Source organism: Oncorhynchus mykiss, chromosome 10 (genome assembly GCF_013265735.2).
Source record: "Oncorhynchus mykiss isolate Arlee chromosome 10, USDA_OmykA_1.1, whole genome shotgun sequence".
In the NCBI taxonomy this organism is placed as follows: Eukaryota; Metazoa; Chordata; class Actinopteri; order Salmoniformes; family Salmonidae; genus Oncorhynchus; species Oncorhynchus mykiss.
This window is the reverse complement of record NC_048574.1, coordinates 80,293,533-80,310,687: the sequence shown is the minus strand read 5'-3', so window position 1 is coordinate 80,310,687 and position 17,155 is coordinate 80,293,533. Positions and strand designations below refer to the sequence as shown.

Sequence of the window (17,155 nt, the reverse complement as noted above, 5' to 3'; positions counted from 1 at the left end):
CAGAGACCAGACCCGTTGATTCAGACATGTTCACCTCATAGGAGAAGCTATGGTGAAGGTCGACTGACCCCAAAAGTTTATCTTGTGATCAAGAAATGTTCATCTGACTGGAAATGTGCGGAGACTTTTCCCTCTTTTCGCCAGTTTTACAAACATTTTTCTTCACTAATCGTTTCAGGTCCTAGATTCTGCCTGTTACCTAATAGGTTGCACAGTACTGTACATTATGTTAAGCTGTTACAAAAAAACACAAACTAGATCATTTCTTAATTGAAAATAATCGATCGTGGACACATTTACTGACAGTTGTGGCTGCTTCGTGATGTATTGTTGTCTCTACCTTCTCCCCCTTTGCGCTGTTGTCTGTTCCCAATAATGTTTGTACCATGTTTTTGTGCTGCTGCTATATTTTGTGGCTACCATGTTGTTGTTATGTTGTGTTGCTACCATGCTGTGTTGTCATGTGTTGCTGCCTTGCTATTTTGTCATGTGTTGCTGCCTTGCTATTTTGTCATGTGTTGCTGCCTTGCTGTGTTGTCATGTGTTGCTGCCTTGCTATGTTGTCATGTGTTGCTGCCTTGCTATGTTGTCATGTGATGATGCCTTGCTATGTTGTCATGTGTTGCTGCCTTGCTGTGTTGTCATGTATTGCTGCCTTGCTATGTTGTCATGTGTTGCTGCCTTGCTATGTTGTTATGTGTTGCTGCCTTGCTATGTTGTTATGTGTTGCTGCCTTGCTATGTTGTCACGTGTTGATGCCTTGCTATGTTGTCATGTGTTGCTGCCTTGCTGTGTTGTCATGTGTTGCTGCCTTGCTATGTTGTCATGTGTTGCTGCCTTGCTATGTTATCATGTGTTGCTGCCTTGCTATGTTGTCATGTGATGTCTTGCTATGTTGTCATGTGTTGCTGCCTTGCTATGTTGTCATGTGTTGCTGCCTTGCCATGTTGTCATGTGATGATGCCTTGCTATGTTGTCATGTGTTGCTGCCTTGCTGTGTTGTCATGTGTTGCTGCCTTGCTATGTTGTCATGTGTTGCAGCCTTGCTATGTTATCATGTGTTGCTGCCGTGCTATGTTGTCATGTGTTGCTGCCTTGCTATGTTGTCATGTGTTGCTGCCATGCTGTGTTGTCATGTGTTGCTACCATGCTATGTTGTCATGTGTTGCTGCCTTGCTGTGTTGTCATGTGTTGCTGCCTTGCTATGTTGTCATGTGTTGCTGCCTTGCTATGTTGTCACGTATTGATGCCTTGCTATGTTGTCATGTGTTGCTGCCTTGCTGTGTTGTCATGTGTTGCTGCCTTGCTATGTTGTTATGTGTTGCTGCCTTGCTATGTTGTCATGTGCTGCAGCCTTGCTATGTTGTCATGTGTTGCTGCCTTGCTATGTTGTCATGTGTTGCTGCCTTGCTATGTTGTCATGTGATGATGCCTTGCTATGTTGTCATGTGTTGCTGCCTTGCTATGTTGTCATGTGTTGCTGCCTTGCTATGTTGTCATGTGTTGCTGCCTTGCTATGTTGTCATGTGATGATGCCTTGCTGTGTTGTCATGTGTTGCTGCCTTGCTATGTTATCATGTGTTGCTGCCTTGCTATGTTGTCATGTGATGATGTCTTGCTATGTTGTCATGTGTTGCAGCCTTGCTATGTTATCATGTGTTGCTGCCTTGCTATGTTGTTGTCTTAGGTCTCTCTTTATGTTGTGTTGTGGTGTCTCAGGTCTCTCTTTATGTTGTGTTGTGGTGTCTCAGGTCTCTCTTTATGTTGTGTTGTGGTGTCTTAGGTCTCTCTTTATGTTGTGTTGTGGTGTCTCAGGTCTCTCTTTATGTTGTGTTGTGGTGTCTTAGGTCTCTCTTTATGTTGTGTTGTGGTGTCTCAGGTCTCTCTTTATGTTGTGTTGTGGTGTCTCAGGTCTCTCTTTATGTTGTGTTGTGGTGTCTCAGGTCTCTTTATGTTGTGTTGTGGTGTCTCAGGACTCTCTTTATGTTGTGTTGTGGTGTCTCAGGTCTCTCTTTATGTTGTGTTGTGGTGTCTCAGGTCTCTCTTTATGCTATGTTGTGGTGTCTCAGGTCTCTCTTTATGCTATGTTGTGGTGTCTTGGGTCTCTCTTTATGTAGTGTTGTGGTGTCTCGGGTCTCTCTTTATGTTGTGTTGTGGTGTCTCAGGTCTCTCTTTATGTTGTGTTGTGGTGTCTCAGGTCTCTCTTTATGTTGTGTTGTGGTGTCTCAGGTCTCTCTTTATGTTGTGTTGTGGTGTTTTAGGTCTCTCTTTATGTTGTGTTGTGGTGTCTTGGGTCTCTCTATGTTGTGTTGTGGTGTCTTGGGTCTCTCTTTATGTTGTGTCTCTGTTGTCGTGATGTGTGTTTTGTCCTATTTCATTTTTTATTTTTATGTTTAGTCCCAGTCCCTGTCCCTGTCCCCGTACCCGTCCCAGTCTCCGTCCCCGTCCCCGTCCCCGTCCCCGTCCCCGTCCCAGTCCCCGTCCCCGTCCCCGTCCCCGTCCCAGTCCCCGTCCCCGTCCCAGTCCCCGTCCCCGTCCCCGTCCCCGTCCCCGTCCCCGTCCCTGCAGGAGGCTTGTTTTCCTTTTGGTAGTTCTGTTCCTAGGCCGTCATTCTACATAAGAATTTGTTCTTCACTGACCTGCCTAGTTAAATAAATGTTAAAATAAAAAATAAAATAAATAACCATGACTGTATTCCAAGTGGTCAAAGGTAGTGTACTATAAAGGGAACATGACTGTATTCCAAGTGGTCAAACGTAGTGTACTATAAAGGGAACATGCTTCATCTACACAAGTGGCACAATTCTGATCTTTGTTTCACGAATTGGTCTTTTGACCAATCAGATCAACTCTGAAAAATATCTGATGTGATTGGTCAAAAAGACCAACTAGTGGGAAAAAAATATATATATATATGAATTGTGCTGCCCGTGTTTATATCCAATGATGCCTCAACTTCGGCAGCTGCATCGGGTCCTGGTTGAACCGCACTGCGTTCCTGTGATCGCCCTCGAGGCCGGTGTCATTACGCTGCAAGTGCAACGCACCAGGGGGGGGGACTGTCACGGATCCTTCCGGAACTGTCATTACGCACACCTGGTCCCTATTCCCCCTGATTAGTAATTACATAAGTGTGCCCTTTTGTTTATCGTCGTCCTGGCGATTATTGTTCCAATGTCCGTTGGTTCGTGTGAGTATCCGTGTCATGTTGTTTTGGGCTTTCGTGGCACATATATTGTGCAGATGATTACGGGTCTCGTCCCCCCCGTGTGTTAATCATTGTGTTATTTATTCGAGGTACTCCTCTCTCTTTTGTTTTGGGGTTTCAACCCTGTGTTTTGTGTTATGTGTTTGTTTGGTCTTCGTCCCCGTGCCTTTTCACGGCACACTGTAATTTGGGAAATAAAAAAAAAAACACTATTACGCATTCCTGCACCTGTCTCCCGACACATTTATACCAGCGTCACAATTATGGATAATTGTGTGTAGATTGATGAGGGGGGGGGGGGGGGGGGGAATAATTTACTACATTTTTGAATAAGGCTGCTAATGTCACAAAATGTGGAAAAAGTCAATGAGTCTGAAAACTGAATAATATTTCCTATACTCTACACAGGGAATAGAATGACGTTTGAGACAGTCTATAACTGTCTGGTCTGTATTGAGACAGTCTATAACTGACTGGTCGGTATTGAGACAGTCTATAACTGACTGGTCGGTATTGAGACAGTCTATAACTGTCTGGTCTGTATTGAGACAGTCTATAACTGACTGGTCTGTCTTGAGACAGTCTATAACTGACTGGTCGGTATTGAGACAGTCTATAACTGACTGGTCGGTATTGAGACAGTCTATAACTGACTGGTCGGTATTGAGACAGTCTATAACTGACTGGTCGGTATTGAGACAGTCTATAACTGACTGGTCGGTATTGAGACAGTCTATAACTGACTGGTCTGTATTGAGACAGTCTATAACTGACTGGTCGTATTGAGACAGTCTATAACTGGCTGGTCGGTATTGAGACAGTCTATAACTGACTGGTCTGTATTGAGAGACAGTCTATAACTGACTGGTCTGTATTGAGAGACAGTCTATAACTGACTGGTCTGTATTGAGAGACAGTCTATAACTGACTGGTCTGTATTGAGAGACAGTCTATAACTGACTGGTCTGTATTGAGAGACAGTCTATAACTGACTGGTCTGTATTGAGAGACAGTCTATAACTGACTGGTCTGTATTGAGAGACAGTCTATAACTGACTGGTCTGTATTGAGAGACAGTCTATAACTGACTGGTCGTATTGAGAGACAGTCTATAACTGACTGGTCTGTATTGAGACAGTCTATAACTGACTGGTCTGTATTGAGACAGTCTATAACTGACTGGTCTGTCTTGAGACAGTCTATAACTGACTGGTCTGTCTTGAGACAGTCTATAACTGACTGGTCGGTATTGAGACAGTCTATAACTGACTGGTCTGTATTGAGACAGTCTATAACTGACTGGTCTGTATTGAGACAGTCTATAACTGGCTGGTCGGTATTGAGACAGTCTATAACTGACTGGTCTGTATTGAGAGACAGTCTATAACTGACTGGTCTGTATTGAGAGACAGTCTATAACTGACTGGTCTGTATTGAGAGACAGTCTATAACTGACTGGTCTGTATTGAGAGACAGTCTATAACTGACTGGTCTGTATTGAGAGACAGTCTATAACTGACTGGTCTGTATTGAGAGACAGTCTATAACTGACTGGTCTGTATTGAGAGACAGTCTATAACTGACTGGTCGTATTGAGAGACAGTCTATAACTGACTGGTCTGTCTTGAGACAGTCTATAACTGACTGGTCGGTATTGAGACAGTCTATAACTGACTGGTCGGTATTGAGACAGTCTATAACTGACTGGTCGGTATTGAGACAGTCTATAACTGACTGGTCGGTATTGAGACAGTCTATAACTGACTGGTCGGTATTGAGACAGTCTATAACTGTCTGGACTGTATTGAGAGACAGTCTATAACTGACTGCTCTGTATTGAGAGACAGTCTATAACTGACTGGTCTGTATTGAGAGACAGTCTATAACTGACTGGTCTGTATTGAGAGACAGTCTATAACTGACTGGTCTGTATTGAGAGACAGTCTATAACTGACTGGTCGTATTGAGAGACAGTCTATAACTGACTGGTCTGTCTTGAGACAGTCTATAACTGACTGGTCGGTATTGAGACAGTCTATAACTGACTGGTCGGTATTGAGACAGTCTATAACTGACTGGTCGGTATTGAGACAGTCTATAACTGACTGGTCGGTATTGAGACAGTCTATAACTGACTGGTCGGTATTGAGACAGTCTATAACTGACTGGTCGGTATTGAGACAGTCTATAACTGTCTGGACTGTATTGAGAGACAGTCTATAACTGACTGGTCTGTATTGAGAGACAGTCTATAACTGACTGGTCTGTATTGAGAGACAGTCTATAACTGACTGGTCTGTATTGAGAGACAGTCTATAACTGACTGGTCTGTATTGAGAGACAGTCTATAACTGACTGGTCGTATTGAGAGACAGTCTATAACTGACTGGTCTGTCTTGAGACAGTCTATAACTGACTGGTCGGCATTGAGACAGTCTATAACTGACTGGTCGGTATTGAGACAGTCTATAACTGACTGGTCGGTATTGAGACAGTCTATAACTGACTGGTCGGTATTGAGACAGTCTATAACTGACTGGTCGGTATTGAGACAGTCTATAACTGACTGGTCGGTATTGAGACAGTCTATAACTGTCTGGACTGTATTGAGAGACAGTCTATAACTGACCGGTCTGTATTGAGACAGTCTATAACTGACTGGTCTGTATTGAGACAGTCTATAACTGTCTGGTCGTATTGAGACAGTCTTTTACTGACTGGTCGGTATTGAGACAATCTGTAACTGTCTGGTCTGTATTGAGACAATCTGTAACTGTCTGGTCTGTATTGAGACAGTCTGTAACTGTCTGGTCTGTATTGAGACAGTCTGTAACTGTCTGGTCTGTATTGAGACAGTCTATAACTGTCTGGACTGTATTGAGAGACAGTCTATAACTGACTGGTTTGTATTGAGAGACAGTCTATAACTGACTAGTCTGTATTGAGACAGTCTGTAACTGACTGGTCGTATTGAGAGACAGTCTATAACTGACTGGTCTGTATTGAGACAATCTGTAACTGTCTGGTCTGTATTGAGACAGTCTGTAACTGTCTGGTCTGTATTGAGACAGTCTATAACTGTCTGGACTGTATTGAGAGACAGTCTATAACTGACTGGTTTGTATTGAGACAGTCTATAACTGACTGGTCTGTATTGAGACAGTCTGTAACTGACTGGTCGTATTGAGAGACAGTCTATAACTGACTGGTCTGTATTGAGACAGTCTTTTGCTGGACTTCTTTTCCCCCTTTTCGTCCTCTCCATCGGCAACATAATGCTGTTGCCATGGTTACGTCGGACTCCTTGGGCCCCCAACCCCTATCTCACTAGCAGTGTGACAATTATATAGAGATGGTGTGTGTGATAGGCCTGTAGCCATTGGCAACATGAAGTTCTAAGAGTGAGAAGGAGGAGGAGAGGGGGAGGAGTTGGGGAGAGGAGAAAGAGGAGAGGGGGAGGAGTTGGGGAGAGGAGGAGAGGAGAAGGAAGAAAGGGGGAGGAGTTGGGGATGGGAGGAGGATGAGAGGAGGGTGAGAGGAGGAGGAGGAGAGGGGGAGGAGTTGGGGATGAGAGGAGGGTGAGAGGAGGAGGAGGAGAGGGGGAGGAGTTGGGGATGAGAGGAGGGTGAGAGGAGGAGGAGGAGGAGAGGAGGAGGAGGAGAGGGGGAGGAGTTGGGGATGGGAGGAGGATGAGAGGAGGATGAGAGGAGGGTGAGAGGAGGGTGAGAGGAGGGTGAGAGGAGGGTCAGACGAGGAGGAGAGGAGGATGAGAGGAGGAGGAGGAGGAGGAGGAGGAGAGGAGGATGAGAGGACCTGCACAAACACATGCACACCTACACTCCTACACTCCTACACACACACACACACACACACACACACACACACACATACACATACACTCACTCACTCACTAAGACAGCCTTTCACATGCTTGGTTGAGGGAGGCAGATGTAGTTCCTGTGTTTAAGTAGCAGCATTGGACTGACAGCAGATGGCGGTATAGACGCTTTAAAAAGCAGGACATGTTGACAGACTGACTCTCCCTGAGGGGTGTTCTACCAACCAGGCTTCCCTGAGGGGTGTTCTACCAACCAGGCTTCCCTGAGGGGTGTTCTACCAACCAGGCTTCCCTGAGGGGTGTTCTACCAACCAGGCTTCCCTGAGCGGTGTTCTACCAACCAGGCTTCCCCGATGGGTGTCCTACCAACCAGGCTTCCCTGAGGGGTGTCCTACCAACCAGGCTTCCCTGAGCGGTGTTCTACCAACCAGGCTTCCCTGATGGGTGTCCTACCAAACAGGCTTCCCTGAGCGGTGTCCTACCAACCAGGTTTCCCTGAGGGGTGTTCTACCAACCAGGCTTCCCTGAGCGGTGTTCTACCAACCAGGCTTCCCTGATGGGTGTCCTACCAACCAGGCTTCCCTGAGGGGTGTCCGACCAACCAGGCTTCCCTGAGGGGTGTCCGACCAACCAGGCTTCCCTGAGGGGTGTCCCACCAACCAGGCTTCCCTGATGGGTGTTCTACCAACCAGGCTTCCCTGAGCGGTGTTATACCAACCAGGCTTCCCTGAGGGATGTTCTACCAACCAGGCTTCCCTGAGGGGTGTCCTTCCAACCAGGCTTCCCTGAGCGGTGTCCTACCAACCAGGCTTCCCTGATGGGTGTTCTACCAACCGGGCTTCCCTGAGCGGTGTCCTACAAACCAGGCTTCCCTGAGCGGTGTCCTACAAACCAGGCTTCCCTGAGGGGTGTCCTACAAACCAGGCTCCCTGAGGGGTGTCCTACAAACCAGGCTTCCCAGAGGGGTGTCCTACCAACCAGGCTTCCCTGAGGGATGTCCTACCAACCAGGCTTCCCAGAGGGGTGTCCTACTAATCAGGTTTAGAAACCAGCTTATAAACAGGATAGTTTGTGTGTGTGTGTGTGTGTGTGAGAGAATGTTTCTGTGTGTGTGTGTGTGTGTGTGTGAGAATGTTTCTGTGTGTGTGTGTGTGTGTGTGTGTGTGTGTGTGTGTGAGAATGTTTCTGTGTGTGTGTGTTTGTGTGTGTGTGTCCATGTGTGTTTGAATGTGTGTGTGTGTGTCCGTGTGTGTTTATATGTGTGTTTGTGTGTGTGTGTTTGTGTAACAGAGAAGAGCCTAGAGCGAGGGAGAGAGAGAGGTACTGAGCTGGCAGAAAGTACAGAGAGAGGGAGGAGGGAGGGAGAGAGGTACTGAGCTGGCAGAGAGTACAGAGAGAGGGAGAGAGGGAGAGGAGGAGGGAGAGAGAGAGGTACTGAGCTGGCAGAAAGTACAGAGAGAGGGAGAGAGGGAGAGGAGGAGGGAGAGAGAGAGGTACTGAGCTGGCAGAGAGTACAGAGAGAGGGAGGGAGAGAGAGAGGTACTGAGCTGGCAGAGAGTACAGAGAGAGGGAGAGAGGGAGAGGAGGAGGGAGAGAGAGAGGTACTGAGCTGGCAGAGAGTACAGAGAGAGGGAGAGAGGGAGAGGAGGAGGGAGAGAGAGAGGTACTGAGCTGGCAGAGAGTACAGAGAGAGGGAGAGGAGGAGGGAGAGGAGGAGGGTGTAAGTGTTCCTGGTATGAATCAAATTGACATGATTGAATATGTTACATGGTAGATAAAGTATGTTACATGGTAGATACTGTATGTTACATGGTAGATAATGTATGTTACAATACAGTATGTTACATGGTAGATAATGTATGTTACATGGTTGACACAGTATGTTGCATGATAGATACAATATGTTACATGGTAGATACAGTGTGTTAAAATACAGTATGTTACATGGTTGATACAGTATGTTACATGGTAGATACAGTATGTTACATGGTTGACACAGTATGTTACATGATAGATACAGTATGTTACATGGTAGATACAGTGTGTTAAAATACAGTATGTTACATGGTAGATACAGTATGTTACATGGTAGATACAGTATGTTACGATACAGTATGTTACAAAACAGTATGTTACATGGTAGATACAGTATGTTACAATACAGTATGTTACTTGGTAGATACAGTATGTTACAATACAGTATGTTACAAAACAGTATGTTACATGGTAGATACAGTATGTTACAATACAGTATGTTACTTGGTAGATACAGTATGCTACAATACAGTATGTTACATGGTAGATACAGTATGTTACAATACAGTATGTTACTTGGTAGATACAGTATGTTACAATACAGTATGTTACTTGGTAGATACAGAATGTTACAATACAGTATGTTACATGGTAGATACAGTATGTTACATGGTAGATACAGTATGTTACAATACAGTATGTTACTTGGTAGATACAGAATGTTACAATACAGAATGTTACATGGTAGATACTGTATGTTACATGGTAGATACTGTATGTTACATGGTAGATACTGTATGTTACAATACAGTATGTTACATGGTAGATACTGTATGTTACAATACAGTATGTTACACAGTAGATACAGTATGTTACAATGCAGTATGTTACTTGGTAGATACAGTATGTTACAATACAGCATGTTACATAGTAGATACAGTATGTTACTTGGTAGATAATGAATGTTACAATACAGTATGTTACATGGTAGATACAGTATGTTACATGGTAGATACTGTATGTTACATGGTAGATAATGTATGTTACAATACAGTATGTTACATGGTAGATAATGTATGTTACAATACAGTATGTCACATAGTAGATACAGTATGTTACATAGTAGATACAGTATGTTACATGGTAGATACTGTATGTTACATGGTAGATAATGTATGTTACAATACAGTATGTTACATGGTAGATAATGTATGTTACCATGTACAGTATGTTACATGGTAGATACTGTATGTTACAATGTAGTATGTTACATGGTAGATACAGTATGTTACATAGTAGATACAGTAAGTTACAATGTAGTATGTTACATGGTAGATACAGTATGTTACAATGTAGTATGTTACATGGTAGATACAGTATGTTACAGTACAGCATGTTACATAGTAGATACAGTATGTTACATGGTAGATACAGTATGTTACATGGTAGATACTGTATGTTACAATGTAGTATGTTACATGGTAGATACAGTATGTTACAATGCAGTATGTTACATGGTAGATACAGTATGTTACAATGTAGTATGTTACATGGTAGATACAGTATGTTACAATACAGCATGTAACATAGTAGAAACAGTATGTTACAATACAGTTTGTTACATAGTAGATACAGTATGTTACATAGTAGATACAGTATGTTACCTGGTAGATACAGTATGTTACTTGGTAGATACAGTATGTTATAATACAGTATGTTACATAGTAGATACAGTATGTTACAATGCAGTATGTTACATGGTAGATACAGTATGTTACAATACAGTATGTTACTTGGTAGATACAGAATGTTACAATACAGAATGTTACATGTTAGATACAGTGTGTTACATGGTAGATACTGTATGTTACATGGTAGATACTGCATGTTACAATACAGTATGTTACATGGTAGATACTGTATGTTACAATACAGTATGTTACACAGTAGATACAGTATGTTACAATGCAGTATGTTACTTGGTAGATACAGTATGTTACAATACAGCATGTTACATAGTAGATACAGTATGTTACTTGGTAGATAAAGAATGTTACAATACAGTATGTGACATGGTAGATACAGTATGTTACATAGTAGATACAGTATGTTACATGGTAGATACAGTATGTTACAATACAGTATGTTACATGGTATATACAGTATGTTACATGGTAGATAAAGTATGTTAAAATACAGTATGTTACATGGTAGAAAAAGTATGTTACAATACAGTATGTTACATGGTAGATACAGTATGTTACATGGTAGATACAGTATGTAACGATTCAGTATGTTACTTGGTAGATACAGTATGTAACGATACAGTATGTTACTTGGTAGATACAGTATGTTACATGGTAGATACAGTGCGTTAAAATACAGTGTGTTACATGGTAGATACAGTATGTTACATGGTAGATACAGTATGTTACGATACAGTATGTTACAAAACAGTATGTTACATGGTAGATACAGTATGTTACAATACAGGATGTTACTTGGTTTGATACAGTTTGTTACATGGTAGATACCGTATATTACATGGTAGATTCTGTATGTTACAATTCAGTATGTTACATGGTAGATACAGTATGTTACAATACAGTATGCTACTTGGTAGATACAGAATGTTACAATACAGTATGTTAAATGGTAGATACTGTATGTTACATGGTAGATACTGTATGTTACAATACAGTATGTTACATGGTAGATACAGTATGTTACATGGTAGATACTGTATGTTACATGGTAGATACTGTATGTTACAATATAGTATGTTACATGGTAGATACTATATGTTACAATACAGTGTGTTACACAGTAGATACAGTATGTTACAATGCAGTATGTTTCATGGTAGATACAGTATGTTACAATACAGCATGTAACATAGTAGATACAGTATGTTACAATGCAGTATGTTACATGGTAGATGCAGTATGTTACAATACAGCATGTAACATAGTAGAAACAGTATGTTACAATACAGTGTGTTACATAGTAGATACAGTATGTTACATAGTAGATACAGTATGTTACAATACAGTATGTTACATAGTATATACAGTATGTTACATAGTAGATACAGTATGTTACATAGTAGATACAGTATGTTACTTGGTAGATACAGTATGTTACAATACAGTATGTTACATGGTAGATACAGTATGTTAAAATACAGAATGCTACTTGGTAGATACAGAATGTTACAATACAGTATGTTACATGGTAGATACAGTATGTTAAATGGTAGATACTGTATCTTACATGGTAGATACTGTATGTTACAATACAGTATGTTACATGGTAGATACAGTATGTTACATGGTAGATACTGTATGTTACATGGTAGATACTGTATGTTACAATATAGTATGTTACATGGGAGATACTATATGTTACAATACAGTGTGTTACACAGTAGATACAGTATGTTACAATGCAGTATGTTTCATGGTAGATACAGTATGTTACAATACAGCATGTAACATAGTAGATACAGTATGTTACAATACAGTGTGTTACATAGTAGATACAGTATGTTACATAGTAGATACAGTATGTTACAATACAGTATGTTACGTAGTAGATACAGTATGTTACATTGTAGATACAGTATGTTACCTGGTAGATAAAGTATGTTACATGGTAGATACAGTATGTTACATGGTAGATACAGAATGATACATAGTAGATACAGTATGTTACATAGTAGATACAGTATGTTACTTGGTAGATACAGTATGTTACAATACAGTATGTTACATAGTAGATACAGTATGTTACAAAACAGTATGTTACATGGTAGATACAGTATGTTGCAATACAGAATGTTACATGGTAGATACAGTATGTTACATGGTAGATACTGTATGTTACAATACAGTATGTTACATAGTAGATACAATATGTTACATAGTAGATACAGTATGTTACTTGGTAGATACAGTATGTTACAATACAGTATGTTACATAGCAGATACAGTATGTTACATGGTAGGTACAGTATGTTACAATACAGTATGTTACATAGCAGATACAGTATGTTACATGGTAGATACAGTATGTTACAATACAGTATGTTACTTGGTAGATACAGAATGTTACAATACAGTATGTTACAATACTGTATGTTACAATACAGTATGCTACATGGTAGATACATGGTATGTTACAATACAGTATGTTACAATACAGTATGTTACAATACAGTATGTTACAATACAGTATGCTACATGGTAGATACATGGTATGTTACAATACAGTATGTTACAATACAGTATGTTACAATACAGTATGTTACAATACAGTATGCTACATGGTAGATACATGGTATGTTACAATACAGTATGTTACAATACAGTATGTTACAATACAGTATGCTACATGGTAGATACAGTATGTTACATTGTAGATACAGTATGTTACAATACAGTATGTTACATGGTAGATGCAGTATGTTACATTGTAGATACAGTATGTTACATGGTAGATACAGTATGTTACATTGTAGATACAGTATGTTACAATACAGTATGTTACATGGTAGATGCAGTATGTTACAAGGTAGATCCCACGAGGGTCCATGTCACACAGGAGACAGTAATTTTAGATCTCAGGCCCTCTCTGAGAAAGACAGAGACATCTCTCCCTTATTTGACCTAATTTCCACTCACTGTATATAGACTTTTTGTTTTCTTTAGTTCTACTGTATTATTGACTGTATGTTTTGTTTACTCCATGTGTAACTCTGTGTTGTTGTACATGTCGAACTGCTATGCTTTATCTTGGCCAGGTCGCAGTTGCAAATGAGAACTTGTTCTCAACTAGCCTACCTGGTTAAATAAAGGTGTTCTCAACTAGCCTACCTGGTTAAATAAAGGTGTTCTCAACTAGCCTACCTGGTTAAATAAAGGTGTTCTCAACTAGCCTACCTGGTTAAATAAAGGTGAAAACAATAAAAAATACCATACTGTCCTTTGATAAACAGAATGTTGGAATGCAGTTCGTGTTTCTCCACTTGTTTTGATGTAGATAGAGAATGATGAAGAGGGAAGTAGAAGTGAGAGTAATTGTAAAGACAGAGACATCTCTGAATAACTATTATCTCTGGTGTCCATGTCACAAAGGAGACAACAGTTATTGTTTGTGAATTCACCGTCGTGCATTGAGCTACTGTTCATCCTGCTGCTGTTTTAAACATCACATCAGAGTCTCAGATTAAACCACTGCTTAAAATATAACAGGAAGTGGACCGCCTGAGTTTCAAATGGTGTGAATGACATCACCACTGAAAACCCTCTGAGACAGATGCAGACATACAGTCTAACACATATCTCTGAGTAACTCTTCTCACTGAGACAGATGCAGACACATTGTACCTTCTAATACATATCTCTGAGTAACTCTTCTCACTGAGAAAGATGCAGACATACAGTCTAATACATATCTCTGAGTAACTCTTCTCACTGAGACAGATGCAGACATATTGTACATTCTGATACATATCTCTGAGTAACTCTTCTCACTGAGACAGCAGAGATGAAAATAACTGTTCGATGGTGTGCAAGGTGAAATTTGTTAAACTACTAAGAGTATGAAACACAAAAACTAAACTAATTGAAACTAAATATACAAACTAATCTACACTGTTGTAAACTTAACTAAAATAAACGAAATATACAAACTAATCTTCACTGTGATAAACAAACATGGTTTTCAGAAAATAAGTCTGTGGTCACATGGTGGTGGTTAGTGTCGTACTATTGGTTAGATAGTTTCCCCTTTAATGAGGTTGACTGTTAAAACTGTCTCTGATATTAGACTGAGTCACACCGAGACTCCAGCTGTGCAGCGAACAGACAGGAACCTACAACTGAGATAACAGCAGACTTTACAACAGTAGAAGTTACAACAGTAGAAGATACAACAGTAGAAGTTACAACAGTAGAAGATACAACAGTAGAAGATACAACAGTAGAAGATACAACAGTGGAAGATACAACAGTAGAAGATACAACAGTAGAAGATACAACAGTAGAAGTTACAACAGTAGAAGATACAACAGTAGAAGTTACAACAGTAGAAGATACAACAGTAGAAGTTACAACAGTAGAAGATACAACAGTAGAAGATACAACAGTAGAAGATACAACAGTAGAAGTTACAACAGTGGAAGTTACTGCATTTCAACACACGTGTGTAAAGATGTCAGAGGAAAGCTATGAAAACAGCGATAGATTTCGTGGCAAAAAAAATATTGAAATAATTACAATTTATATTGGTTATCCTATTAACAACAACAAAAGACCCATCATGCCCTGCAAGAAGGATGGAGCTGGTGATCAACATTCAGGTAACAGTTTATCCTGTTATAATGCTTGACACACACACACACACACACACGCACACACACACGCACGCACGCACGCACACGCACACACACACGCACGCACGCGCACACACACACACACACACACACACACACACACACACACACACACACACACACACACACACACACACACACACACACACACACACAAACACGCACACCTTTTTCAAGTCTTCCCATACATTTTCAAGCAGATTTAAGTCATAAACTGTAACTCTGCAAACTCCGGTGCGTATTTGTTCTTGTGTTGTAGGTTATTGTCCTGCTGAAAAGTGAATTCATCTCTTAGTGCTTTATTTGTTTATTTGTTATCCTGAAAAACACTCAGTAAAAAGCGTTTATATTGGATTTGGCTCCAAATATAACACTTTATATTCAGGACAAAAAATGTAATTGCTTTGCCAAATTTTTTTCAGTATTACATTAGCGCCTTGATGCAAACAGGATGTTCTGGACAAGAAAAAAATATAATCTGTACAAGCTTCCTTTTCACTCTTTCAATTAGTTTAGTATTGTGGAGTAACTACAATGTTGTTGATCCATCTCCCGTCACAGCCATTAAACTCTTTAACTGTTTTAAAGTCACCAGTGACCTCGTGGTGAAATCCCTGAGCGGTTTCCTTCCTCTCCGCCAACTAAGTTAGGAAAGACGCCTGTATCGTTGTAGCGACTGCGTGTATTGATACACCATCCAAAGTGTAATTAATAACTTCACCATGCTCAATGTCCGCCTTTTTTTTTTACTCATCTACCAATAGATGCCTTTGTGAGGCATTGGAAAAACCTCCCTGGTCTTCGCAGGTTTAATCTGTGTTTAAAATGCACTGCTCGACTGAGGGACCTTACAGGTAATTGCATGTGTACAGGTACAGGGACGTCATTTAATTAATTAAAATCATGTTAAAGACAGTTTTTGCAGACAGGGTGAGTCTACGCAGGAACCCTTAGCTTACAATGTGCCGCGGACATACAATGAACATAATACAAGAAAACTAAGAAAATCTGTCAGAGAAAGAGAGGTGTTTTGCAGCGTCTCAATCCACTGCATCCTCCGATAGATGTCGCCCTTCCCTATCTGTGGTGGAGTAACTACAATATCGCCCTTCCCTATCTGTGGTGGAGTAACTACAATATCGCCCTTCCCCGTCTGTGGTGGAGTGACTACAATATCGCCCTTCCCTATCTGTGGTGGAGTGACTACAATATCGCCCTTCCCTATCTGTGGTGGAGTAACTACAATATCGCCCTTCCCCGTCTGTGGTGGAGTGACTACAATATCGCCCTTCCCTATCTGTGGTGGAGTAACTACAATATCGCCCTTCCCCGTCTGTGGTGGAGTGACTACAATATCGCCCTTCCCTATCTGTGGTTGAGTAACTACAATATCGCCCTTCCCTGTCTGTGGTGGAGTAACTACAATATCGCCCTTCCCTATCTGTGGTTGAGTAACTACAATATCGCCCTTCCCTGTCTGTGGTGGAGTAACTACAATATCGCCCTTCCCTATCTGTGGTGGAGTAACTACAATATCGCCCTTCCCTATCTGTGGTGGATTAACTACAATATCGCCCTTCCCTATCTGTGGTGGAGTAACTACAATATCGCCCTTCCCTATCTGTGGTTGAGTAACTACAATATAGCCCTTCCCTATCTGTGGTGGATTAACTAAAATATCGCCCTTCCCTATCTGTGGTGGAGTAACTACAATATCGCCCTTCCCTATCTGTGGTGGAGTAACTACAATATCGCCCTTCCCTATCTGTGGTGGAGTAACTACAATATCGCCCTTCCCTGTCTGTGGTGGATTAACTACAATATCGCCCTTCCCTATCTGTGGTGGAGTAACTACAATATCGCCCTTCCCTATCTGTGGTGGAGTAACTACAATATCGCCCTTCCCTATCTGTGGTGGGGTGAATGTTATTCCTTTCGTTTGCTAATAGCAGTAATGACT

The 17,155-nt window shown here is 41.2% G+C and overlaps 1 protein-coding gene across 3 annotated transcripts in view; it reads left to right on the top strand.

Moving 5' to 3' along the window:
• The window catches only part of LOC110519670 (CD209 antigen-like protein E), a 104,087-nt gene that overhangs the window by 38,482 nt on the left and 48,450 nt on the right, over window positions 1-17,155 (top strand). For 2 of the 3 annotated variants that reach the window (XM_036934143.1, XM_036934142.1), the window contains exon 1: window positions 14,882-15,162. The exons of the other annotated variant lie outside the window; for it this stretch is intronic. In XM_036934143.1, the coding sequence (XP_036790038.1) occupies window positions 15,015-15,162 (148 nt within the window). In that variant the 5' untranslated portion in view covers window positions 14,882-15,014. Of the gene's footprint in view, window positions 1-14,881; window positions 15,163-17,155 lie in introns of those variants that run through there. 3 annotated transcript variants of the gene reach the window in all.